The 21,610-nt window shown below is 46.6% G+C and overlaps 7 protein-coding genes and 1 non-coding gene across 8 annotated transcripts; 3 read left to right on the plus strand and 5 right to left on the minus strand.

Moving 5' to 3' along the window:
* Nucleotides 1-137: 137 nt before the first annotated feature.
* Nucleotides 138-2,340, plus strand: F4817DRAFT_33273 (FAD/NAD(P)-binding domain-containing protein). Its single transcript, XM_049302682.1, has 4 exons — nucleotides 138-525; nucleotides 578-615; nucleotides 690-1,102; nucleotides 1,154-2,340. Exons 1-4 carry the CDS (start codon nucleotides 388-390, stop codon nucleotides 2,038-2,040), a joined length of 1,476 nt encoding a protein of 491 aa, XP_049161029.1. The 5' UTR covers nucleotides 138-387; the 3' UTR covers nucleotides 2,041-2,340.
* On the minus strand, nucleotides 2,316-4,959 carry F4817DRAFT_357400 (choline dehydrogenase; the record flags this gene model as incomplete). The annotated part of the gene is made up of 9 exons (XM_049305917.1): nucleotides 2,316-2,588; nucleotides 2,787-3,002; nucleotides 3,035-3,325; nucleotides 3,379-3,627; nucleotides 3,658-3,700; nucleotides 3,933-4,124; nucleotides 4,168-4,528; nucleotides 4,674-4,846; nucleotides 4,901-4,959. The coding sequence occupies 9 exons, from the start codon at nucleotides 4,957-4,959 to the stop codon at nucleotides 2,316-2,318; spliced, it is 1,857 nt and encodes a 618-aa protein (XP_049161030.1).
* A 472-nt stretch (nucleotides 4,960-5,431) lies between these two features.
* On the minus strand, nucleotides 5,432-6,494 carry F4817DRAFT_331279 (uncharacterized protein). The gene is made up of 2 exons (XM_049302488.1): nucleotides 6,092-6,494; nucleotides 5,432-5,856 (listed from the first exon to the last, which is right to left on the minus strand). The coding sequence occupies exons 1-2, from the start codon at nucleotides 6,253-6,255 to the stop codon at nucleotides 5,763-5,765; spliced, it is 258 nt and encodes an 85-aa protein (XP_049161031.1). The 5' UTR covers nucleotides 6,256-6,494; the 3' UTR covers nucleotides 5,432-5,762.
* Nucleotides 6,495-7,457: 963 nt separating this feature from the next.
* F4817DRAFT_t54 lies at nucleotides 7,458-7,531 on the minus strand. The gene has a single exon. It is a non-coding gene; the product is annotated as a tRNA-Val (tRNA).
* A 1,724-nt stretch (nucleotides 7,532-9,255) lies between these two features.
* On the plus strand, nucleotides 9,256-10,772 carry F4817DRAFT_33407 (glycoside hydrolase family 16 protein). The gene is made up of 2 exons (XM_049302851.1): nucleotides 9,256-9,463; nucleotides 9,527-10,772. Exons 1-2 carry the CDS (start codon nucleotides 9,367-9,369, stop codon nucleotides 10,588-10,590), a joined length of 1,161 nt encoding a protein of 386 aa, XP_049161032.1. The 5' UTR covers nucleotides 9,256-9,366; the 3' UTR covers nucleotides 10,591-10,772.
* Nucleotides 10,773-12,647: 1,875 nt separating this feature from the next.
* F4817DRAFT_331283 (DUF791-domain-containing protein) lies at nucleotides 12,648-15,021 on the minus strand. Its single transcript, XM_049302489.1, has 3 exons — nucleotides 14,371-15,021; nucleotides 13,813-14,304; nucleotides 12,648-13,759 (listed from the first exon to the last, which is right to left on the minus strand). The coding sequence occupies exons 1-3, from the start codon at nucleotides 14,560-14,562 to the stop codon at nucleotides 13,130-13,132; spliced, it is 1,314 nt and encodes a 437-aa protein (XP_049161033.1). The 5' UTR covers nucleotides 14,563-15,021; the 3' UTR covers nucleotides 12,648-13,129.
* Nucleotides 15,022-16,245: 1,224 nt separating this feature from the next.
* F4817DRAFT_33453 (uncharacterized protein) lies at nucleotides 16,246-18,517 on the plus strand. The gene is made up of 2 exons (XM_049302909.1): nucleotides 16,246-18,326; nucleotides 18,404-18,517. Exon 1 carries the CDS (start codon nucleotides 16,543-16,545, stop codon nucleotides 18,205-18,207), a length of 1,665 nt encoding a protein of 554 aa, XP_049161034.1. The 5' UTR covers nucleotides 16,246-16,542; the 3' UTR covers nucleotides 18,208-18,326; nucleotides 18,404-18,517.
* On the minus strand, nucleotides 18,518-19,575 carry F4817DRAFT_33454 (uncharacterized protein). Its single transcript, XM_049302911.1, has one exon. It carries the CDS (start codon nucleotides 19,212-19,214, stop codon nucleotides 18,750-18,752), a length of 465 nt encoding a protein of 154 aa, XP_049161035.1. The 5' UTR covers nucleotides 19,215-19,575; the 3' UTR covers nucleotides 18,518-18,749.
* Between the last annotated feature and the right edge of the window lie 2,035 nt (nucleotides 19,576-21,610).

Raw genomic sequence — 21,610 nt, forward strand, 5'->3', positions numbered from 1 at the left:
TTAGAGTATTCGAGTGAGCTGTAGCGTCTGATCTAAAATACGGGAGCTGAATTCTAGCCGAGAATTGGTGGCGTTCACGACCTACCGCAGAGTTCAAATAAGCGCCAGCGTTTTTAATCCTGTAGGCCCATTCACGCGTAGACTCGGCACAATCTATCTGCCTTGCAAGCTGCTTTAGTGACTCCATGTTTAATGCCTGCTTTCATCGATAATGAGTATTTACATCCATAACTATGCGGGATAATTGCCTCTGTCATGAATTTGTTTATCGAATACTCCTTTTTTTATATTCATGATTGAGAATACCTTACTTAGGGGACACTAGGCCTGAAGACTTATAATTCAGTTTAGGCCAACAGATAACAGGTTAGCAAATCGCGCTCAGCCATGGAAAGCCGAAACGGCGATAAACCGCATATAGGTATCGTGGGTGCGGGTGTCTCCGGACTTCGATGCGCAGATATCCTCTTATCTCACGGCTTCAAGGTAACCATTCTCGAGGCCAGGAATAGAATCGGTGGGAGAGTGAGTGAATCCCTTACAGCTACTAGAGTAAAAGCTAAACGAGTCTATTCAGATATGCCAATCAGATGAGTTGGGCTACACTGTTGACATGTGATTAAACCATGCATCCTAGTGCCCTTCAAAAAGACGTTTACTGAAACGATTTTCTCATTGTCGAAGTATAGTGGCCCAAACTGGATTCACACCTGGGACAGCGGCGACGTACACCCAATCCTAAAGCTTGCAGTCGAGACTCAGACGCCTCTTCACCATTGGAACGGGAAGCAACTCATCTATGACTCGTCAGGCAATAAAGTGCCAGAGGAAAAGTCTGAGAGGCTTTCAACTCTCTTGTGGGAGATAATCGAAAAAGCGTTCAAGACTAGTGAGGCAGCTCGGGAGAAGGATAGGGGGAAGAGCATTCCACGAGAAGAGTCTCTATACGATTTCATCAGCAAGAGAGCAGCAGAGGAGCTGGAAGATGAAGAAGACCGACAAGTCCTCATCCAAATGAGTGAGATGTGGGGTGCCTACGTTGGCGAGCCTGTCTGGAAACAGAGTCTAAGATTCGCTTGGATGGAAGAATGTTGTGGCGGTGGTAAGGTTACATGAAAGACACACATATCACTAAAATCTAACAAGATAATAGAAGAAGTCTTCGTCGAGTCGAACTACTCTGCGATTTTAAACAGAATCGCGAAGGCAGCAACTGAACAGGCTGAGGTCATACTCAATGCCAAAGTTATATCAGTTAATACTTCACATCACGATAAATCTCAGAAGATCATTCTGGGAATAGAGAACGGGAATGAGTACAAGTTTGATCAGGTAGTGATGGCGACACCGCTAGGATGGCTCCAGAAAAACATGAGCTGCTTCGAGCCCGCTCTGCCGTCAATATTGAGTTCCGCCTTCCACAATCTGAAGCTGTCACAACTTGAGAAAGTCTTCATTACGTTTCCTTCCGCGTTTTGGATCTCAGATACGCCGGCTGACTTATTTCCTGCCTATACAAACTGGCTTACACCATTGTATGCACACGACACCAACCCACAGGGCTGGCCCCAGGAGATCTGGAACCTAGCCGCTCTCGCCGCGCCCAACAAACACCCTACCATCCTCTTCTACATATACGGCGACTGCTCGCGCTACATCGTCAACGCGATTCACGGGCAGCCAAAAGCCGAGAAGTTTGCCTTCCTGAGGGACTTCTTCCAGCCCTACTACTCACGGCTTCCCGGCTACGACGTTGCGAGTGAGGTCTGCGTTCCAAAAGCAATCCTAGCCACCGAATGGTTTAAGGACGACCTGTGCGGCAACGCGAGCTACTGCAATTTCCAGGTCGGCGTTGAAGAGGCGGATCAGGATATCCTTGCGATCCGGCAAGGATGCGTTGACCGCGGACTGTGGTTCTGTGGCGAACACGCAGCCCCTTTCGAGGAGTCTGGTACTGTTGCTGGCGCGTATCTCTCCGGGGAGTCGGTTGGTAAGAGGATTGTGGGATTGTATAAAGGTGAATCTAATGCAGCAGGGTAACTATTGTTGTCTCGGATGGAATATATTCTTCGTAAGTCAGGATATCTGTATATGTACACGAACTAAACAGGAACAATGACAAAGTGCCACAGATCTTGTGACATCTAATCCAGAGGTATATATGGTAAATAAATATACAACCCTTTATCTTACATCTACGAGGATATCATCAGCCGCCTTTTCAACCAACATATAAATCCCCACCACAGGAAACAATCCCCTATATCAATTGAGATTAGCTTTACACATACACATACGCACATAAGAACGAAGACTTACGAGATCTTCGGGAACACCGACGCATCCACGACTCTCAACCCATCTACTCCACGAACAGGAAATTGGCCATCTAAAACAGCCAAGGGGTCGTCATCCGCACCGATCGGACAAGTACACGAAGCATGATGACCCCATGCCTCATCACGCGCCCACTGCTTCAAGTCCTCGTCCGGCTGTATCTCAGCAGGCGGCCACACGCGCTCGAACGACTCGCCGGTCTCGAGCGGTTCGAGGGTGTCGAAGACTTGGATCGCTAGACGCATGCCGTCCTACAACAACAGCAGTTAGCAGTTTCTTCTTTCGGCAGGTAAGATAGTGGTCTAAGAGGTTGGGTATGCATGTCTCGGTAGTAGCTCCTCAGTAATGTTGATTGACTGACTGACTGATTGAAGCACTAGTTCCCGAGACAGGCCGAGTAATGTGGCAAAGGGAAGGGGAAGGGAGAGAGAAAACGCAGTGCTGCATACCACCACAGCCTGCAAATCCTTATCTGCGTCCGCCGCGCGAGACGAGTCACCCTCGCCGAAGTTGCGGAACGTGATACGCGGCGTGTCGCGGGGGTCAGCACTAGTCAGGTTTACGGTGCCGGCGTTGTTGCGCGAGTGCGCCTTGAGTACCAGCCACGTGAAGTAGTTCTTCTCGGCCGGCGTGATCACCGTGCTGCCCATGCCCGGGAAGTACCCCTGATACAGACCCGGGACGCTCCCTACCCAACCCATAGGTCCTGATCGGGGCCAGCAGTCGATGATCGCAGAAACATGCCCATGGAGATGCCGTCGGTAGCGTATGAGCCGTGTGCTAAGGGGTCGGGACTTGGCTGCGCCCATGTTTCGTAGCATGGGTCGTCGTCTGTTGTGATGAATGTGCAGTTTTTGAAGAGAGTGAAGTTACTCGACGATGAGACTGTTACACCGGTTTCATATCGGTCCTGTAGGTTACCGCCGACGCCGGGAAGATCCTTGATAACCGGGATACCGAATTTTTCTAGCTCCGCGGCGGACCGATGCTAGAGAGTTTCAAGATCTGTGGCGTGTTGAAAGCCCCCCCTGAGACGATGACCTCGCGAGTCGCCGAGACAGATCCGGGGGTACCGGATTTTCCGGTGGGACTGGATCGGGGATCGGCCCGGTACAGAGCTTCGCCATACAGGTAGTCGACGCCAACAGCCTTGGGCTTATCGCCCGTAGTATCGACGTTCACCTTCGTAACGAGAGTATACAATGGAATGTCTAAGGGATACTTCTTCGAGCCATCAGCGTTCTTAGCCGTGGCTATGTCGTAGATCCAATTCCGTGGCGTCGAGCGCTTCTACTCAGGGGAACTAATAGATAAGGGGACGCGGCTGAGCACCGAGGTGCTGTCGGGGTCTGGAGACCAGGAGCTATCGTCTAGTTAATACTGTGGAGTTTGCGTAAGACAGATGTAGTGCGTGTGCGCATGCGTATGTGTACGCGTACGCTGTGGGACTGGCTTGAGGGGGTGAGTTGGGGTGGAGGTAAATAAAAGACACCCACCTTATCAAGACGATCTGCGATTTTCTACGCGATCCTCGGTGGTAATACCTGCGTTGAGGATGTCAATTTGCTAAAGCCTCTTGCGCATGTTGTGCACACACTTTCCCGGCAATGCTGTTGCCCCTGATGGAGTTTCGAATGTAGCTGAGGGTACTATCTGTCTGGATACCCATTGCAGAGGCGGCCGGGAGGATAATGGAGACGAAATTCAAATCGCTGGTGTATAGGGCCAGAGGTTCGATGGTTGTCGGGAACCAGCCGTTGAATCCATGGGCCTTGGTGGTATCATCACTAGGGGACAGGTATTGATTCTTTTCCAATTTCTTGAAATAACGTCTCATTCTCTGCGTCCCAGTTCTGATCACTCCTCAGGTTCTTGATATAGTCCCAGTCGTTTCTCGCCGGCGCAAGGGGCACCAGAGCTAGATGTTGAGTACAGCCCCCTAATCCACCGACGCGAGGGTAGTAGTTCCCGAGTATCTCAGAGCCTTCCGGGGGGTTCACACCACTGTAATAGTCCCCATCTGGTGCGAGGTACGTCAACTTTCTATCTCTCTTGGTCTGCGCATCATCTTCATAGTGTCGAGTGAAGATACCCCAGCTCAGCTCGGTCCTTTCCGATGCCCCGATATAAAGACTTGGGATCTCGACCTCGCGTAACCTGCCGTGGTCGCCACCGGCGTCGATCAGCAGAACTATGGCATGATTTAGCGATTGGTTATGTTTTAGACATGTCGAGGACCGGGGCTAGTAGCTCATAGGAAGATCTCGAAAGGGCACTCTTACCTATCTCAAGATGGAGATGGAGAGGAAAGGAGCTAGATGACGGTATACACATGCCACTGTGACCGGCGAGTGCCAACCGGGCTGCAAGGGGAGAGCCCCCGGCGCCAGAACCTACGATTATATATTCATATGACTTGTTTCCGGGAGGATTAGCTGACAGCTGAGGCCCGCTTGGTGGGTAGTTATTCTGCTTGGGAAGGCGAGGGACGGTTATATCTATCTCGGGACTGTTGACATTAGATTACATCTTAAATGGTTCACCTGGTGGTAAATGGACAGACCTCGCTTCCACAGCTAAAATCGCCGCACCGAATAGCCCGAGAGTTGCTATCAGCTTCATATGGCCTTGAGGTTAGGTACGATCAACAGAACCATACGCATTACCTTTGAGAGCATAGGCTTCCGGGCATCTAATAACGAGAGTCTGAAGCATAGCATACCAGGGTTTATTAAAGGGTGGTCTTCCTTAAAGGGGGTTGATCATGAACTGCAGATAGTAATACCAAGCCCAGAAGATGAATCTACGAGAGCTAAACCAGAAGGAGGCATGGTTCCTACAATAACATCATTTACGCGCATCCCGTTTCTAGCGTTTATTATCACGTTGTCTTATAATCATGCGGGCGTCGATATACTTATGAAATATACTGAAACATTGCGATCCGAGTAAGTAAAAATAGCGAGAATTAGTTAATCTTCCATAAGTACCTATTTTCAAGAACAACTGCAAGTTTAACACAGATTCGAAACTTTATTGAATTAAAATCAAGCATATCGAATTGACACTTCATGTATCATATCTGAGACAATGACTGAGATAACGGGCGCCGGTACGATGCGAGAGGAACATCCTCATCAAAGGAGTCTTATCATCCTGCTCTCATGGCAGGTGATTACTATCATGGGACTTGAAGTGAATGGGTTGGAAAGGGGTCAGTAGTTCATGATTGATGCATGGCGCCGACCTCTTCGGACTGTTCCTCCGCAATAGACATTTCATCGGAGCAGCGTGTGTTGTAGTGTACCTAATGCTTAGGAGGTAGTTACACTGATCTGCACAGCTGACAGACATGCCGCCTAGATCGAGATATAATTTGTGAGGGGTTTCGCGCAACGCGAGCGACCAATGAATGAGTGTAATAGTTAAGATGAGGCTTTATGGATGATATTTACCAAGCCCGAGCTATATTCGTGACTTGGGTAACACGAGTTTGTATTCTTGGCCATTGCTGGTTTCCTACCATATCATCAGTCAGGGTAAAGGAACGTGCGTCTGACTAGGTTTTATGCTATCAACATTTATTACTCCATATTCTTATTTTTGGTCGCCCAAGCTTCCTCGCAATATACCTTAGGTATTAATGCTTTATTCGTGGTTTCAGACAGTTGATAGTTGTGTGAGACGGACTCTCAATACTTATCGGAGACTAATTCAATCTTGCTTTAGAAGTGACATGAGATACCTAATATACCTTATAACCAAGTATTCTACGATACTCTCTATATCGTATCGTGTATTGCGCATATGTAGTAATGCCATACTATGAAAGCGAATAAAATACGAGCTGGTTAGAGCCTCATGGATCATTACTACTATACCAATGACACGAGTTACGCCACGTGTAAAAGCAGTCATAACCGAAAAGCTATTTGACTTGCACAATCGAAGAGAGTATCTTAAGAAGAATATTCAAGAAAGATTTGCGGATACCGTATAACACATAGACGTAGTATAGCCTTGTAGTATTTCGTGGGGAGATCGAAGTAAAGAGATCCATAACCGAGGCGGAGTTATTTGGGCTTCAACAACGAAGTTGGGTGGCCGTGAAGGAATGTGTAAAGAAGTGTGAAGTGTGGAGGCTGGTAGGAAAGAAGGATGACGAAAAAGTTAAATTTAGAGTTAATAACCATAGCTCTACCCGCTTTCCCGTCTTAGGTACCTTAGGAGGCAGGTACGCTTGCTGCTACGTAGTATGCAAATGACTAATTACCTACAGTATGTACCTAAACCGAGCCTTTTTCATTTTCATTCTTTGCTTCTTTTGTTCCCTCCGTCTAAGCCCCTCGTGATCGCGGAACCCCCGAGACCGTGTTCAGCCAGATTCGGTCATATGAACACGGAATACGAAGCTTACCCCGGCGGCATCAAATAGTTGCTTACCGTACCATCTTGCGACGTGGGCGGCTTCTTGTCTGTTCGTTATTCGGCGACCGCCTATGCATGTCAGCGCATCTATGCATCTTAGTCTTAGACAAGTGCGAAATTTATTTTTTATTTTTACAAATCGAAAATCTGAAGATAGGAATTCCTGCGTTGTGTACACTATAATAGTGAATAATAAGGGGCTGTGCGTCGTCGACTCCAGGTCAGGTTTCGGAATTGTCGCGCAGTCCTGACGGAAGTATGGAGAGGGAATCGGTGGATTGATTGACACAATCGGGCCTGTTTCGACCATAGTGTCGGATCGATATCATAGGTAGCACAGCACAGCAGCATAGTCGCACAGTCGCAGGGCTGCATGCGCCATCTTTAACCCATCTTTAACGCACGACCGATCGGTTCTCGGTCTGTTTGTGGCGTTGCTTGGCGTTGCTTGGCGGTCTGGAGGGGTTCTCGTCAAAAAGATGCCAAAAACAACAATTGGTTGATATGGTTTCGGGTATCACATACTAACAATTTCACGTGGGAATTACGAATTACAAAAGTACTAATCCGTATGCCTCGTTGATCCGAAAACCAACAAAACTGTACTCGGGTTGTAAATTGCGAATGCGAAACAAACATGTCGAAAATGCAAAAAGATGATCCAAGTTAAGATCTACGAAAAAAGAAATATTTGATTTCGTCCAGGCTCGAACTGGAGACCTTCAGTGTGTTAGACTGACGTGATAACCAACTACACCACGAAACCATGATGGATTGATACTTTTTAGTGTATAAGTAGCAGGATGAATTACCTCACAATTCATCCTGTCAAAGCTGTCAAACTGTCAAGCTGTCAAGCTAAACCGTCTGCTGCTAGCTAATTATGCGATAGGCTATTACTTTATGATCCCTGCATAGCGCGCATTTCGTTGGTACCTGGCATAAATTACTACCTTTTAGGGCGTGGTCGCTAGAAGGGGGGACCCCTTATGCAGGCTGAGATTTGGCGTGAATTAGCTGCTGCAGCTGAACCTAGGCTGGTCCCAATAGCTGCCGTATAACCGTAAACGGTTGGTTCCAGAAAGCGCCGTGCCGCAGCCAAGAACCATATACATGCATCCTTAAATAACGTAAAGGCTAAGGTGAGGTGAAGACGGCTTTTGAAGTCGATTTTAGGAAGAGGGATGTATTGCTACTTATTGAACAAAAAGGTTTGAATATGGGGAATATGGGGCTTTACTACCCTGTACCTAGTCCTGGGAGGTAGCTATTGTTACCTCGGGTTTAGGAATTTGGGAATTTAGGAAGATGGATTCGGGCGTTATTGGCAACTGCTTTTCTGGGTCTGGATCAATTAATCCAAGATGATGATGGCTCTTTTCATAGAAATCTTCCATTCAACTCCTGACAAGATTCTATGTAACTTACCCAAGAAACTCAAGAAAGCCCAGAACTTGCGGCACAGTCTATTGCCTGTTCCGTACATAGTGCCGGCGTTTCATAGCCTTTTGACTTAGTATTCCCATCGGATTTTTGTCAAAAGCCGAATGTCAGCACTGGACCTTCGCCGAAGCGACAACAACATCCTATATCCACTTCATCCCCGGTTGGACGGACACACTAACATGCGCAACACGCATTGATGATTAACGAGATGGCGAGATATGTCATCTATCGTTTTACTCATTGACGTGACTTCCCTTGCTTGTCTTTATCACTTATATCATTAATAAAGTCCACTTATGCTTATTTAGTCATCTGAGCAATGTGCGCAAAAGGGTCACGATCGTTGTTTAACCGCGATGCTATAGAAGCTGCAACGTCACTTTCTTGGGATGGCGATGGGGTGATACGATCTGCCCGTTTATTATTACATATTATGTATTATTATTTTTTCTATGTACGAAGTACTGTGACCCATGATAGCCCCTAGGATACGAACAGGGGATTATTACGATGCGAGATGATGGGGCGCAGCCAGGGGTATCCCCTGTCATTTTCTAGGACCATCAGTATTCTAGAAAGTTGATTGGTTCAGATGGCTCAGCAGAGCCACAAATCTGGAGCACTCCCTGCTGGGCAGTCTCGGCTCTAACTGCCTATGGACTAGTAGATTTACCGAGTCTGGACTTCCTAGACCATCCCAGACAGGGGAAAGAAGAGGCCTTACCTACCCAAACGAGCAGGCTCGGCGTCCTAGAATGGTCCATAATAGGCAGCGACTCGGGTACAGAGTAAGAACGAGAAAGGATATTCAATGGAAAGAGCTGGTTACTCGGTCGTTGGCTTGTAAATAAAATCATAGCCGCGCCCACTTCCCTGCAAAATGTCCCCCTTTCTTCTATTATTCCCACACCTTCGTTTACCATACAACACATTCCTCTCTACGGCTGTCTGTCTTACCTACTGTGCAGCGTGGCCCGTCCGCTTCGTTTTATTGAAAAACAATTTCTGTCTCTCGTTAAAGCAGGCCCCTTCAGCTAATACTCAACTTTTTAATAAATCTACTCCTGTCTCCCCTAACCCTGTGCTCTTCTGCTCGTCTTTTCACGATCAGACTTGAGCAATCCTAGATACCCACTCGCTTCAGCACCGACCAAAATGTTCTCCAAGCTTTTGTCTACCGCTGCGGTGGTCCTGACAGCCACCCAGCTCGTTTCAGCTCAGACCTATACTGCCTGCGATCCCACTAAGAAGAGTGAGTTTTAGCTTCAAAATCATGTCCAGGAGTATCGTTTTAATTGCTAACACCAAATATTAGAGTGCCCGGATGACCCTGCTCTAGGTTCTACTGTCACCGTTGACTTCACCAAGGGAGAGAACAGCCTTTTTAAGGCTGCCGATGGTACTAAGCTTACCTACGACAGTAACGGTGCTGTCTTCACCATCAACAAGGAGACTGAAGCCCCTACTATCACCAGCAACAAGTACATCTTCTTCGGCAAGATCGATGTTGAGCTCCAGGCTGCCCCCGGCACCGGTGTAGTTACTAGCTTCGTGTTACAGTCCGACGATCTTGACGAGATCGACTGGGAGTGGCTTGGTGGTGACAAGACTCAGGTCCAGTCCAACTACTTCGGCAAGGGTGATACTACCACCTATGACCGTGGTGCCTACCACGATGTTGCCAACCCCCAGGACAACATCTACAAGTACTCTATCGACTGGACTAAGGACTACGTCCGCTGGTTTATCAATGACAATCAGGTTCGCGAGTTGAAGTATGCCGATGCTAAGGGAGGCACTCGATTCCCCCAGACCCCCATGCAGATCAAGCTTGGTACTTGGGTTGCTGGTCGTTCCGATGCTCCTGAGGGTACCGTCCAATGGGCTGGTGGCAAGACCGACTTCAGCCAGGCTCCCTTCGTCGCTCACTACAAGTCCCTAACCATCCAAGATTACAGCAACGGTGTTAAGAACGCTGTGAAGTACTCCTGGGCTGACGGCTCCGACGGTTCTTACCAGAGCATCAATGTCATCACTGGTGACGGCAGCGATGATGAGACTACCACCAGCAGCTCTGCCTCCAGCACTGCCAAATCTACCAAGACTTCTTCTGAGGCCACTTCCACCAAGATCTCTGCCAAGAGCACTCTGGCCACCGTCACCTCCACTGCCAGCGCCTCCGCTACCGCCTCCGCCTCTGCCTCTGCCTCTGAGTCCGCGTCTTCCAGTGGTAGCGATACCGAGGCCGCTGCTTCCAGCAGCAGCAGCACCTCTGCCACTGCTCCTCCTGCTAGCGTGCCTACTACTGGCGGTGCTATGAAGGTTGGCTTCAGCACTGCTGCTATCGGTGCCTGCCTGATGGCCGCTTTCATGTTGTAAATGCATCTTATGTCGAATTTTGCGAATAGCGCCCTTTTGGCATTGGTGAATTGGTAATCTGTGGTTTCCACTGCTACGAACCGGCCGTCTTTACTTCTTCTGAACGATCCTTTTGCACATAGCTAGAGCTCGATTGCCTTCCCGCACGTCTTATAGAAAACAACGGGAAAGACGATCCGCTTCTTTACATCCAAATTATTGCTTATAATTACGGTTCACATGGATTACCCGGGCTTGACGTCCAACAGACTACCGGCTGCTGTGGTGCTCCGGCGAACGGGATGGGTCAGTCATCGGAACGATTAATTGCATGTATATGGAGTTGAAGAGACGATACCTAAGCTGAGGTTATTTGGGGACGAGTTATATATATAGGATTGGGCGGAATCTTGCAAGCTTGATGGCTGTGCAGCCATCCAACGCATGATACCAAGACGTACAGACAATATAAATGTTCATTTTGCAGTCATTATTATACTCTGTATTTGTGATGTTATTGAAACTTGATTTATCAGTTGTCGGATAAGTTACAACTCGAGTTTCAACGTTAAATTTCTTTCGCGGAACCTTTGTAAACGTTAATAACATGGCTGTATTAGAAATCCAAATAAACCTAATAACATTTAACTAGAATATTAGTGAATCCTTCCTTAGCTAGCTCAGCCAAAGTAAGTCCGCGCTTGGACTTCGTCAAGATCGTTAAATTGAAGTCCTAGATAGGGGGTGCCTTGCCTGTCTGCTTGGTTACCCGAAGTTGGTTAGCTCGGGCGTCTCGGCGCGAGAATCGCTTCGCTATGACTTGACTACTTTAGATGCCTGGGCATGTAATTGATCTGGCGCGACGGCGATCCTTGGCTAATAGTTGGGTGGATTATAATACGAACAGACAGGCAAACGGGTACGGTCTAGATGTTTGATTCGGGTTTACTTAGTTCCGCCAAGTTCTTGTATTCGCTTGGAATACTTGGCTGATTTATCCTATGGGATGTTCGGTAAGCTAGGAGTCCTAGCCTAGGACGAGGGGAATGAGTTGGGAGGGATTGGCGCAGAGGTAAGCGGTATTGCATTTTTGGGCTGGCTACTTGGGACTGGGACTGGGACCTTTGAGGGCGGTGTGGAAGGTTGGTGACTAAGATATATTCTTTCTGGATCATGGCCGAAACTCCGGATCGTATTGCGGTTGGTGTACTTGGTGTCGACATCATTGAGTCTTGTTGCTTTTGGTAGGGCTATTGATACTTATTCCGTGCTATTAGTATGTAGTAGCCTACGTGTAAATTCATGCGGCGCAGTGAGTGCCAAACTATATTACGGGAATGCGGAATTATTATTATTTCTAGTCCAGGAATTATTTTAATCTATATCATGCCATGTTGAAACCGTAGAAGCCCAATCCAACTACCCTGTTGATGAACTCTCGAGACTCCTCGCTCTTCTCCATTAAAGTAGAGCCGCTAGATGAAGAAGCGCAAGCCCCATTCTAACGTAAACGTGCTTCTCGTTGAAGAGGTGATACTAGAGAGCCTAATATGTGCTAGCTAAGAGGAAGGAGGTTAGTACCCAGCTAGGAGATCTAATGACATATTTCCTCCGGCTGAGCTGTACCGAGTAGAAGATGATATGGCATACTATACACTGCTTACAGGTGCATCTAATTATCAAAGAACGCTTCGCGTTTTCCTGTAATAACTTAACTATGAGCGAGTCCTCTAATATTTTGGCTGATCTAACCAGGAAAGGGGTCGAGTGCTGAATGCCTTGAATACACTCCAATACACCCCTTGGAAATTCCTCCTAGACCTTGTCGTTATTCAAAGATGTATGTTTTTTTTGGCCCAGCTTCCCAGGTTATGTTGCTCTTTGGTCTCCTTGCCCGACGTATATACACGAGTCTAGAAAATCCACGGAACCCCCATAACTATAGGGACTCTAGATTGATATAAGTAAACGATTATTAAAGTAAAGACGTAACTCATCTATGAAGTGTTTCCGATTAGGATAAGCCAGGTATACATCACGAGAAGACAATAGAGAAATGAAGATGACTTTTACTTAGATATGAACTATCCCCCTATTTCATTTCCACAGTTGACTTTTGCTTAAGTTTACCCCTGAATATTAATTACATTCTCCCGCATCATAAAATGGTAGCTCAAGCAATCGCGTTCTGAAACCTTTTAGCACCTGACAAGTTTAAGAAATTAGTGCTGAGTGGCATCTGAAGTATTGATGAGTACAATGTTGGATGAATAGACGTAAATTGTATCTCGCTAGAAAGTAAGCTTAAGTTTTTAAGCTGTACTGTCTTTATGTTAAGTCGTATCTACCACCTAACTTAGTAAACCCGCCTTAAACGGTTATTCAGATAAGTCTTACGATTGTAGGCCAATGCTAATGGTTTTCATAAAAAAATGCAATAACTTTTAGGTTTGAGGCGCGCATATATACAAGCTCTAGACAACTTGACCCCTAAAGTCAAATTGACTTGAATAAATCTCCGAAATCGAATGACTTGAAATGTTTCTCACCGCACCCTGTCTTAAGGCATGTCCTCTTTTAGGCTTGCTGCCCAAATTGCACCAAAAGATGCTGTTAATAACATCGAGCATGTTGAAAACACTTTACCGAAATGCTGGCTGTCGCCAGCAATGGATAGTGCCACGACGACGAAGATATTCAACGGGATTCGTAGGATACTGTAAACCTCGGCGCGAACGTCGTCGTCTACTAGACGTCCTTTCAAGTAGCCGGTACAGGGCCAATACATACCAACGCAAGCTTCGAAAAGGCAGAAGAGCCAGAAAGTAGCATCCTCGGTTTTGGGGCCGGCTAATTTAACAAAGCAGAAATTGGCCGCTAGGAGGATTCCGATAAGAAGGCGGGAATACTTAAAGGGCCGTTTCTGCATGACAATGTTGAATATCAATGCTGCTGCCATTGATGACGCCATGAAGCTGGAAAAGATGTAGCCGTAAGGAAGCTCCCCTGTAGATTTCTGTACCGACTTGATGGTCGGTGTCCAGAAGAATACGAAAAGATACATAGATCCCTCGAACATGGTCGAAGCAAAGCCGAGAGCTAAGATTGATGGTTGTTTCAATGTAGACCAGAGCTTGGACGTCTTGGGTCTGCCTGAAGACTCGGAAGCTTTTGAACCAAAATTTTCGACCTGCTTGCATATTAGTCTTGAGACTCAAGTTAGTAGAAAGACATATTACGTACCCAATGAGCCCAGATGAGCTGGAGGGCCAGCCAAAGTAAAACAGAACTGAGTAGAAATGGTGCCTTTTTGGTACCAGTCACCCTCACAAGCCATTCACTGACAACTCCGCTCACAATTGCCGAAAGGCTGTTGACGATACTAGTGGTAGCATAAGTCCTAGATAGATCGCATCCATGTTCGACCAGTTTACGTTCCCGGAAGTTGGTTACCATCCAGCTATCGAAGACACTAAAGAGGATGCTTGTGCTGATGCCACCGAAGATACGTCCTAGAAAGAGGAATCCTATGGACGGAATGACGGTGAAAAAGCACGACATGGCGTAAAGGAGGCAAAATACCATACAGACTGCCTTACGGCCATGCCTGTCTGCTAAGGCCCCTATGAAGTATGCACTGATGGCGCTAGATAAGAAACCTGTGGCGAAGAGAGTAGATACTAAGCGTTCAGACACGCCATGCTCATCGCGGTACAGGGAATACAGGTATGGTCCCTATAGAGGTACCAAATTAGCTAATGGGAAGTGGTAGCACGAGCATCTCGTTCCTTTATAACATACTTGAAGCCAGTCAGCGCCCATAACGAGACCGTAGGCCTTGTACCAGTTTGCTTCAGGATGTATATCATATCGCGATACCTGCTTTCGTGATTCGGCAAGCTTCTTCAACTCATTCCGCCGGGTGGGCTGAGAAGCAAGCAAACCTGCACAGAGGGTAAGTAAGCCGTAGAAGCTGGTCTCGTAATAGCCCATGTTGACGGTATTATGTCTAGATATACGATTTGCCAAGATTCCGTCAACAAATTGATTGTAACTTGACGCTAATTTAACATAACATATTAAGATGTGAGATATGATGTTGAAGAGTGATACTATGACCGCTCTTTTATTTTAAGAGACGGCGCATACAAACAGCTACGAAATTGACACTTGTCGTTTGAAATTATCCGGAGGTGAGGGTCGAGCGCAACGGTGCTGCGACGAGATACGTTCGAGAAACTTGGAAATCTGTTCCATATTGACGGGCATGCTGGCCAGTATACCCGTGATCTTATTAAACGAAACATCTAGGGAAGTATGAGATGTAGATCGCATAGGAAATGAGGCTCTATTCAGCCGGTTATGTATGTGTAGCGAGTTTGTAGTGAATTGTTAAGAGGAAAGGAAACACTCAAACACTGACGAGGAAACACGAAATCGATTCTGGAAAGCCGAAAGAGGAAATACGGGGAAGTTCTCGGGGCGAACCCCACGGGCGTTAGTAGATGTATGTAGTACAACATTTACACTGCGTACCCCTGTATGTATCTAAAGTACCTAACCTAGGGTATAAAATGTGCGCAACGTCCCGTCCTCATGTTTGTACCTTTTCATAAACCAAAAAAAAAACCCCGCGTTGCGTTGTTAGCTACCTCCCTCGGAGCGAGCCGGTCTCCCACTTGTCTCCCACTTACTACACGTGGTAATTTAGAAACAAAGCCAATCCCGTCTACCGAGGAAAGGGGATTCACCGCCACTCGTCGAAAATAGCCATGTTCCTCCATAGTGATATATTTGATTGCGCCCATTTTAGCTAAGTGATTTGAGATACCGATGTTCGTTTGCTTTTCGAGGCGATACTGCATAGGTAGGTACCTAGGTAGTTCGGTAAGTTTATATTACTGACGTACGAGGCGTGGTGGAATTACTTACATATACATGAGGTAACCTGCATGGTGTAAGTAAAGGTATGGAATACAATTGGATATATGAGATACACCCCATATCTTAGCTTAACGCCAATTCCGGATCCGATGATCGGTCCGGATAGGTATGGACCTACCTAGACTCAAAGCGAATTCTATTGTACCTACCTAAGGTACATAGGTGGATATCTCTAGTTTAGGAATTAGGAACCGCTCGAACCTTAACTGGGTCCAACTTCTAATCTAACTTAAAGTCATTGACATTGATGTGAACAGTGCGTCGTAATTATTTCTGGTACATAGTAGACATCAATCTTAGATAATTCTTTTTTCTTTTTCCCGATCGTCAAATTGTCAAACACTCAAACCCTCAAACCCTCAAATCAATTACTTCTAATACTCGTCTTCATCTCTCCCCTCTACGCAGTAATTGTTTGGCAGCTACCGTGGTAGCGGACATAGCTTGCCATCTTAATAGAGCTTGCATTGCATACACTGCACGTTACTTGATCTTCCATCCCACATACCTACCTACGGTATTAATACTATCATTTCGTAATAGCTATCCTCATCCAGTTATCCAGCCGAGTTGGGATTATCGACCAGCCCAGTCAAAAAGAAATATCTAAGACTTGTCTGTTAAGCCACATCGTCCATCCCCCCGCCGACACATCTCTTGTCAAACCAGGTTCAAACCAGGTTTACAGTACAATCAGTACGACTGTACATAACGATATAACGACGTAAGGGCGTACCTAGGGACGGTACCAAACGACAGTACTTCAGTACATCATACAACCCGCGCATCTTGCGTTGTATTCTACCTGTGTACGACAATACCCCAAGCCATAATATCCAGTCCTTCTACTACTCTTACCCATCTTTTCTCCAAAAATTTCAGACCTCTGAGACCTTATCCCCGGACACCCCTCCCCCGGCCGTCTGGCTGTACACCGACGGACACGCCCACGCCCACTTGGGCAGCTGAGCAGTTCTGGCTGACAGACGGAATTTTGTCATAGGCGCGAATCAGCAAATTGCATGTACTATGGCTAAGGATAATGACAATTCCGCCGCAAATCCCCCCCAATCAAAAAGGCCGCCCGTCAACCGTCATGACAGCGATTCTCAAGTCAGCGACCATGCATCCCACCAACAACACCACCGATCCAAACCCCAAAAACACGTTGTAGGAGCTACTGGACGCTTTCACCCTCGCGTACCATCGTCTAAAACCTTACATAAATCCAATTCTAAACTGACACGACGGCCCCCTTCTCCCTCTCCTGAGCGCGCGCCTATAGCCGCCCAATCACACCGTAACTCCAATCCAGATGTTAAACTGCAGCAAGACCCGTCATCCTCCAATCTCAACAAGAATCCCTCGCAGCCGAGTTTGAAGCGCAACCGTTCGCACGTCGAAATAGGAAAGCGACCCAAATCCACAACAAGCATTAAGCGATCTTCGTCCCACAAGGACGTTAATAAGCTAAAAGGCGCAAAGAACCAGGTCCATTTCGATCTCGGTAGCGAACAAGAAGACGAGTGGGTTGATGCAAGCGCATCCGCATCGCCATATTTGTCAAGACGCGGCTCGGCTGTTAGTACCGAAGGAAAAGCGCCGCACAGCCGCGATAATTCACGACCTCAAACTCCCCACGAAGATATATCAATTCACAAAAAGGAGTCCTCGCCACGTCGCGAAACTGCCCAGCATAACCAATATTTGACTTCGCGAATATTACAACGTACGCCCTCTTCTGGTGCTCCGCCCCAGATGTCCACCGAGACCGTATCCGTGCGCCATCCTTCGGGCTCGCCCGAGTCCCAACTCAGCCACGGCCAAACGAGTCTGTACGGGACACCTAAGAATACCGCCGTGGTAGGCAGTGGACAGGAAGAGTTAATTTCTCGCTTTGTTAACGGTTCCGGCCCCGGCTCTGGCCCCGGCTCTGGTCCAAATGTCGAGAATGGGGGTTTCTATCCACCAACACGAAATCCGAGCCACCGTCCCGAGGGTGTACGGCGACCTCAGTCACTTGGTAACCTAAACCAAAACTATCGAATCTCGATAAGCGACGACGAGACCGATAGTGCTTTAGCTCCTCGGACAAGAAAGACGGCGTATAAACCTACGCCAGCGGAAAAGTCGCGGACGCAGCAAAAACTGAACCTCCAACGAGCGAGCTCATCTATCGAACCGCCGCAACCGGTGGGCGGCGTTGGGGCTGTGGGCGTGGGCGTAGGCCCCTTAGCTAGCGGTTATAGCTACGACAACCGGGATCCGCGCATGGGCAAGCTACTTGAGCGTACGGGTATGGAGTACCTTGTGGTTAGGCGGTATCAGAATCCGATCGCGCGTTCAATAGCGAGGTTATCGCATCTGCCTAGCGCAAAAAAGAATCAGCATATACCTAATCAGAACGGAAGCAACGGAATAGTAAACGGGAAAAGAACATCAGGCCTAGGTGGCGCAAGCCGTCTTGGCTTAAGCCAAAGCCTTACGGATCGGGCGAAATCAAGACCTACGACGCCGTCACAAGGGACATCAATACGAGTAAACGGTGTGAATTCTGGGTTTGAGGGTGATGAGGAAAGACTCCACGAGCGAATGAGCGGGTCTAGTTACGCAGATGGGGAAGACGACGGCGTCGCAGGCATCTTGCGGAATCTCTGGGACAAGAGCATGGATCTCAGCGCGAGTCAGGACTGATTTGGTTCTATTGGGGAGGCGTTTGATTTCGGGTATAACCTCGAGCCGGCTGGGAACGCGATGAGACTATTTACCTTAAATAAATTACGAGACGATTCATCGAAAGTGGATTATAATTGGTAATGTTAATTTTCCCGACGTCTGTTGCCCGCATTAGATGGGATGGGTCATTATGTTCTTCACTGACCATTTTGAGTCGCTCACTTTTCACGTCATGTACAAGGCGTGTAGGCTTCGACATCTGAGGCATAGTTCAAAACGGGTTCGGCTCAAGGCTTACTATTCGATTTACCCGTATATCATTGAATATGGAAATTCTACATTACGACTTATCCATGAATCATTCTAAGTTCAGCTGTAGTAAAGATACTAAATACGCATTGCGGTCCCACTAGCTAGGGGTTATTTATACTGGTCGCTCTTAAGGAAGAGACTGGCCACGTCTTGTGACATATCTCTTCCATCAAATATCCGCTATTCAATATCGTCCATAAACAGGATAGCCCTAGCAGGACCTCGGTCGTCTGTCTATATCTAGTACTTCAGATACCGAGATAAGGGGCTGCGAATTCAGCAAAATGATAACCGTAGGCAAGCCTACACTCAAACACGTAACCAAACCAATACCACACGAATGTCCATGCAAGCGTCCTCACGAATTTTCTCGCACTCATGCCTGGGGCAGCACCGAGCCAGTAGGCGGTTGCAAGCGTGTATATCCACAACGAGGTCGCAGCCAGGAAGCCCACCCACGCGGCGAACAGCACCTGCACTGCTTTTCCGATGTCGTCGCTGTCGGTGAAGCGTAGCGTGCAGCTGAGGAACCCGGTGATAGGTAGCAGAAATATGGACGAACATATCGCGACGATATCACCGCCTCTGTAGTCCGGGACGTATGGCGCGGCGAGGAATAAGGCGCTAACTAGGAATGTGTGCACGATGATGAGGGAAAGGATTCCGACGACTTTGTAGAGGTCGTCGCTGGATAGGGGGTGGTGGTCTGTCATTTTGGTATCTATTAGGTACGTTGGGGGTGTGGGTGAGTGAGTACCTAAGGTAGACTTGCACCGAGATGGCTATGGTTTTTTTTTTCTTGGTAAGTTCTTCGTAGAGGACTTGATGGGATAACACTGGATATGTGATTGTTCTGTTATTCCGTATTTGAGATATATGTTGATCAAGTGGGTGTAAGAGTTGTTTTGATAGCGTGTAGTTACTTGTATAGTAGGGAGAACTTTGGTTGATATGGTTTGATAATAAGATTTGTATAGTTGCTGAAGTGGTTGTTTGGTCAACTGCGAGTTTCGGGACATTCTGGCTTGGTCGGTCGTGCTCCCTGTAGGAGGTGTTTCCTCGTAAAGTTTCGGCTAATTGTTAGTATTAATATCTATAGGACGAGGAAACCCTAATGCTAGACACGTGTACTTGTTTATAGTGTTTGTACTTGGCTTAAGTCTCTTGGTGCCCTCAAGCTTCCTACATACCTATGTAGTGCATTAGACGAGAGGTTCTGAACCCAGATTTGCAGAACTTAAGGTAGTCTAGATCACGCAAAACCACTATGCTACCTGGATGTTGATACTTGTTAAATTACTAGAAAATTAGAATTCCCTTTAAAGACTATAGGATAGTAGTAACACTAGGGGTAAGAGGAGTCGATAGCTGAATTTTGTACTCGATGTGAGAATACCTATCACTCTTCTAAAATAAGAGGAACTATTAACCCAGCTATGAATATATTACTGGTGTCGTTAGGAGTACTTTGTCCCACGGGGTTCCCTAGGGACCTGGCACTATACTAGCATCGACAAATGCGCCGTAGGTAACACTCGGTATGGCTAGGTGATATTTTTCTGAAGATGGAATGGCTAATTTCCAATATGCTGATAAGATTTCATTCACACTATCATTTGATGAAGATATAGGGGCTCGAGTTTCTGTATGAGACATAACACCTACTCAATGCTTATAAGGGCTTTCGTATAAAGGGAAATTATAACTATGTTAAGCGGTTAGGTTTGGTATAACTTGATTCACTATTTCAGTGCTATATTTATAGAGAGAAGGCTTAACTAGCAAGTATTAGGTTGTTTTAAAAGATCTTCTTAAGTAGAACTATATCGGCTCTTGCAGCTTGTAAACTCGCTTCATTTCACTTGTGTATTAGTTCTAATCAATTTTCAAACTTTCACAGACGATATGGCCCATAAAAGCAATATGTTTCTACGACCAACTTACAATTTATAAATGATCTCAGGTGAAGTTTGACTCGGCTATTGAAAGCTACACCTGTGGAAGAAAGCATTGCGAGATATATGGTAGCTACTAAAGACATCATATTCTCGAAGACCTTATATTTATACATATTACCTCGGATTCTTGAAATTTGAATCATAAAGGTACTTGAAATTAGTTGAGGGCATATTATGTGCTAAGGAAGTTGCTGTAAAGCTTCTGGTTTACTTTGGCAAATCGAGACTCAATAAAGGCTTGAGATATGTATATTTGAGGCATAACGTAAGCGGTTTTGGCCAATCAGACTCAAAGGGAGAGATCGGAAATAAACAGGGAGGTATGATGATGAGAAGGTTTCTCAAGCTGGGCTATCTTCTTCACTGTTAGGAGCTCATTTTATAGAGTCCAAAGTGTCATATACAATCAACAATGTGCTAAAATAAAGCGTGTCCTATTGATGACATCCAATATAGAATAATAATAAGAAATGAAAGTTTTACCTTAGGACCGATATATACCTTTAATATGTATATCTCCTAGGAACATATTTCGGAAAGAATTCTCTTTTGGATAATTTATTTGCATAGTCGTTGAGTACCTACAGTGGTGTAGTTGATGCAAAACCTGGTAGAGATTACCAATGATGACAATTGAAACATGTCATTAGGTCATTCCCTCGTTCATTATTGAAATTTTTTCGCTTTTACATATAACTGGCTGGAAGGGGTTCCGTGTGGTTCGTCTCTCGTTTGATTTTCATGAGCGTGCATGGGGGCTAGAAGTCGACATCTCATATCACAATATCTGATTGCCGAGGAGGCCAAGAAACCCAAGAGATGGCCCGACCGTCTCTGCGTATAGATTTCGGCAGCGGTGGCGCGCGTGGTAAAGTGATCGCGTCTGATGATTTGGAGACGGGAGCTTATTAGATCCTTATAGGCTGACGGTAACCAACGTTGCCAACGTTAATATGCACCCCACGAACATACCAGCATACCTAAACCATAACATGATCAGTCATTCTATGGACTTTACCGATGTAGAAGGTCGTCGTTGCCAATGCGGAAATGACGGACCGGTAGATATTCCCATGGATTGCTGTTATTAGAAACATTGAAAACTATCCTGGTCTTGCATTTGACTGGCATTGGTTTATGACTCGTAGTTG

The sequence above is a fragment of the Daldinia loculata genome (genome assembly GCF_022478755.1).
Source record: "Daldinia loculata strain CBS 113971 unplaced genomic scaffold F4817scaffold_12, whole genome shotgun sequence".
Lineage (NCBI taxonomy): Eukaryota > Fungi > Ascomycota > Sordariomycetes > Xylariales > Hypoxylaceae > Daldinia > Daldinia loculata.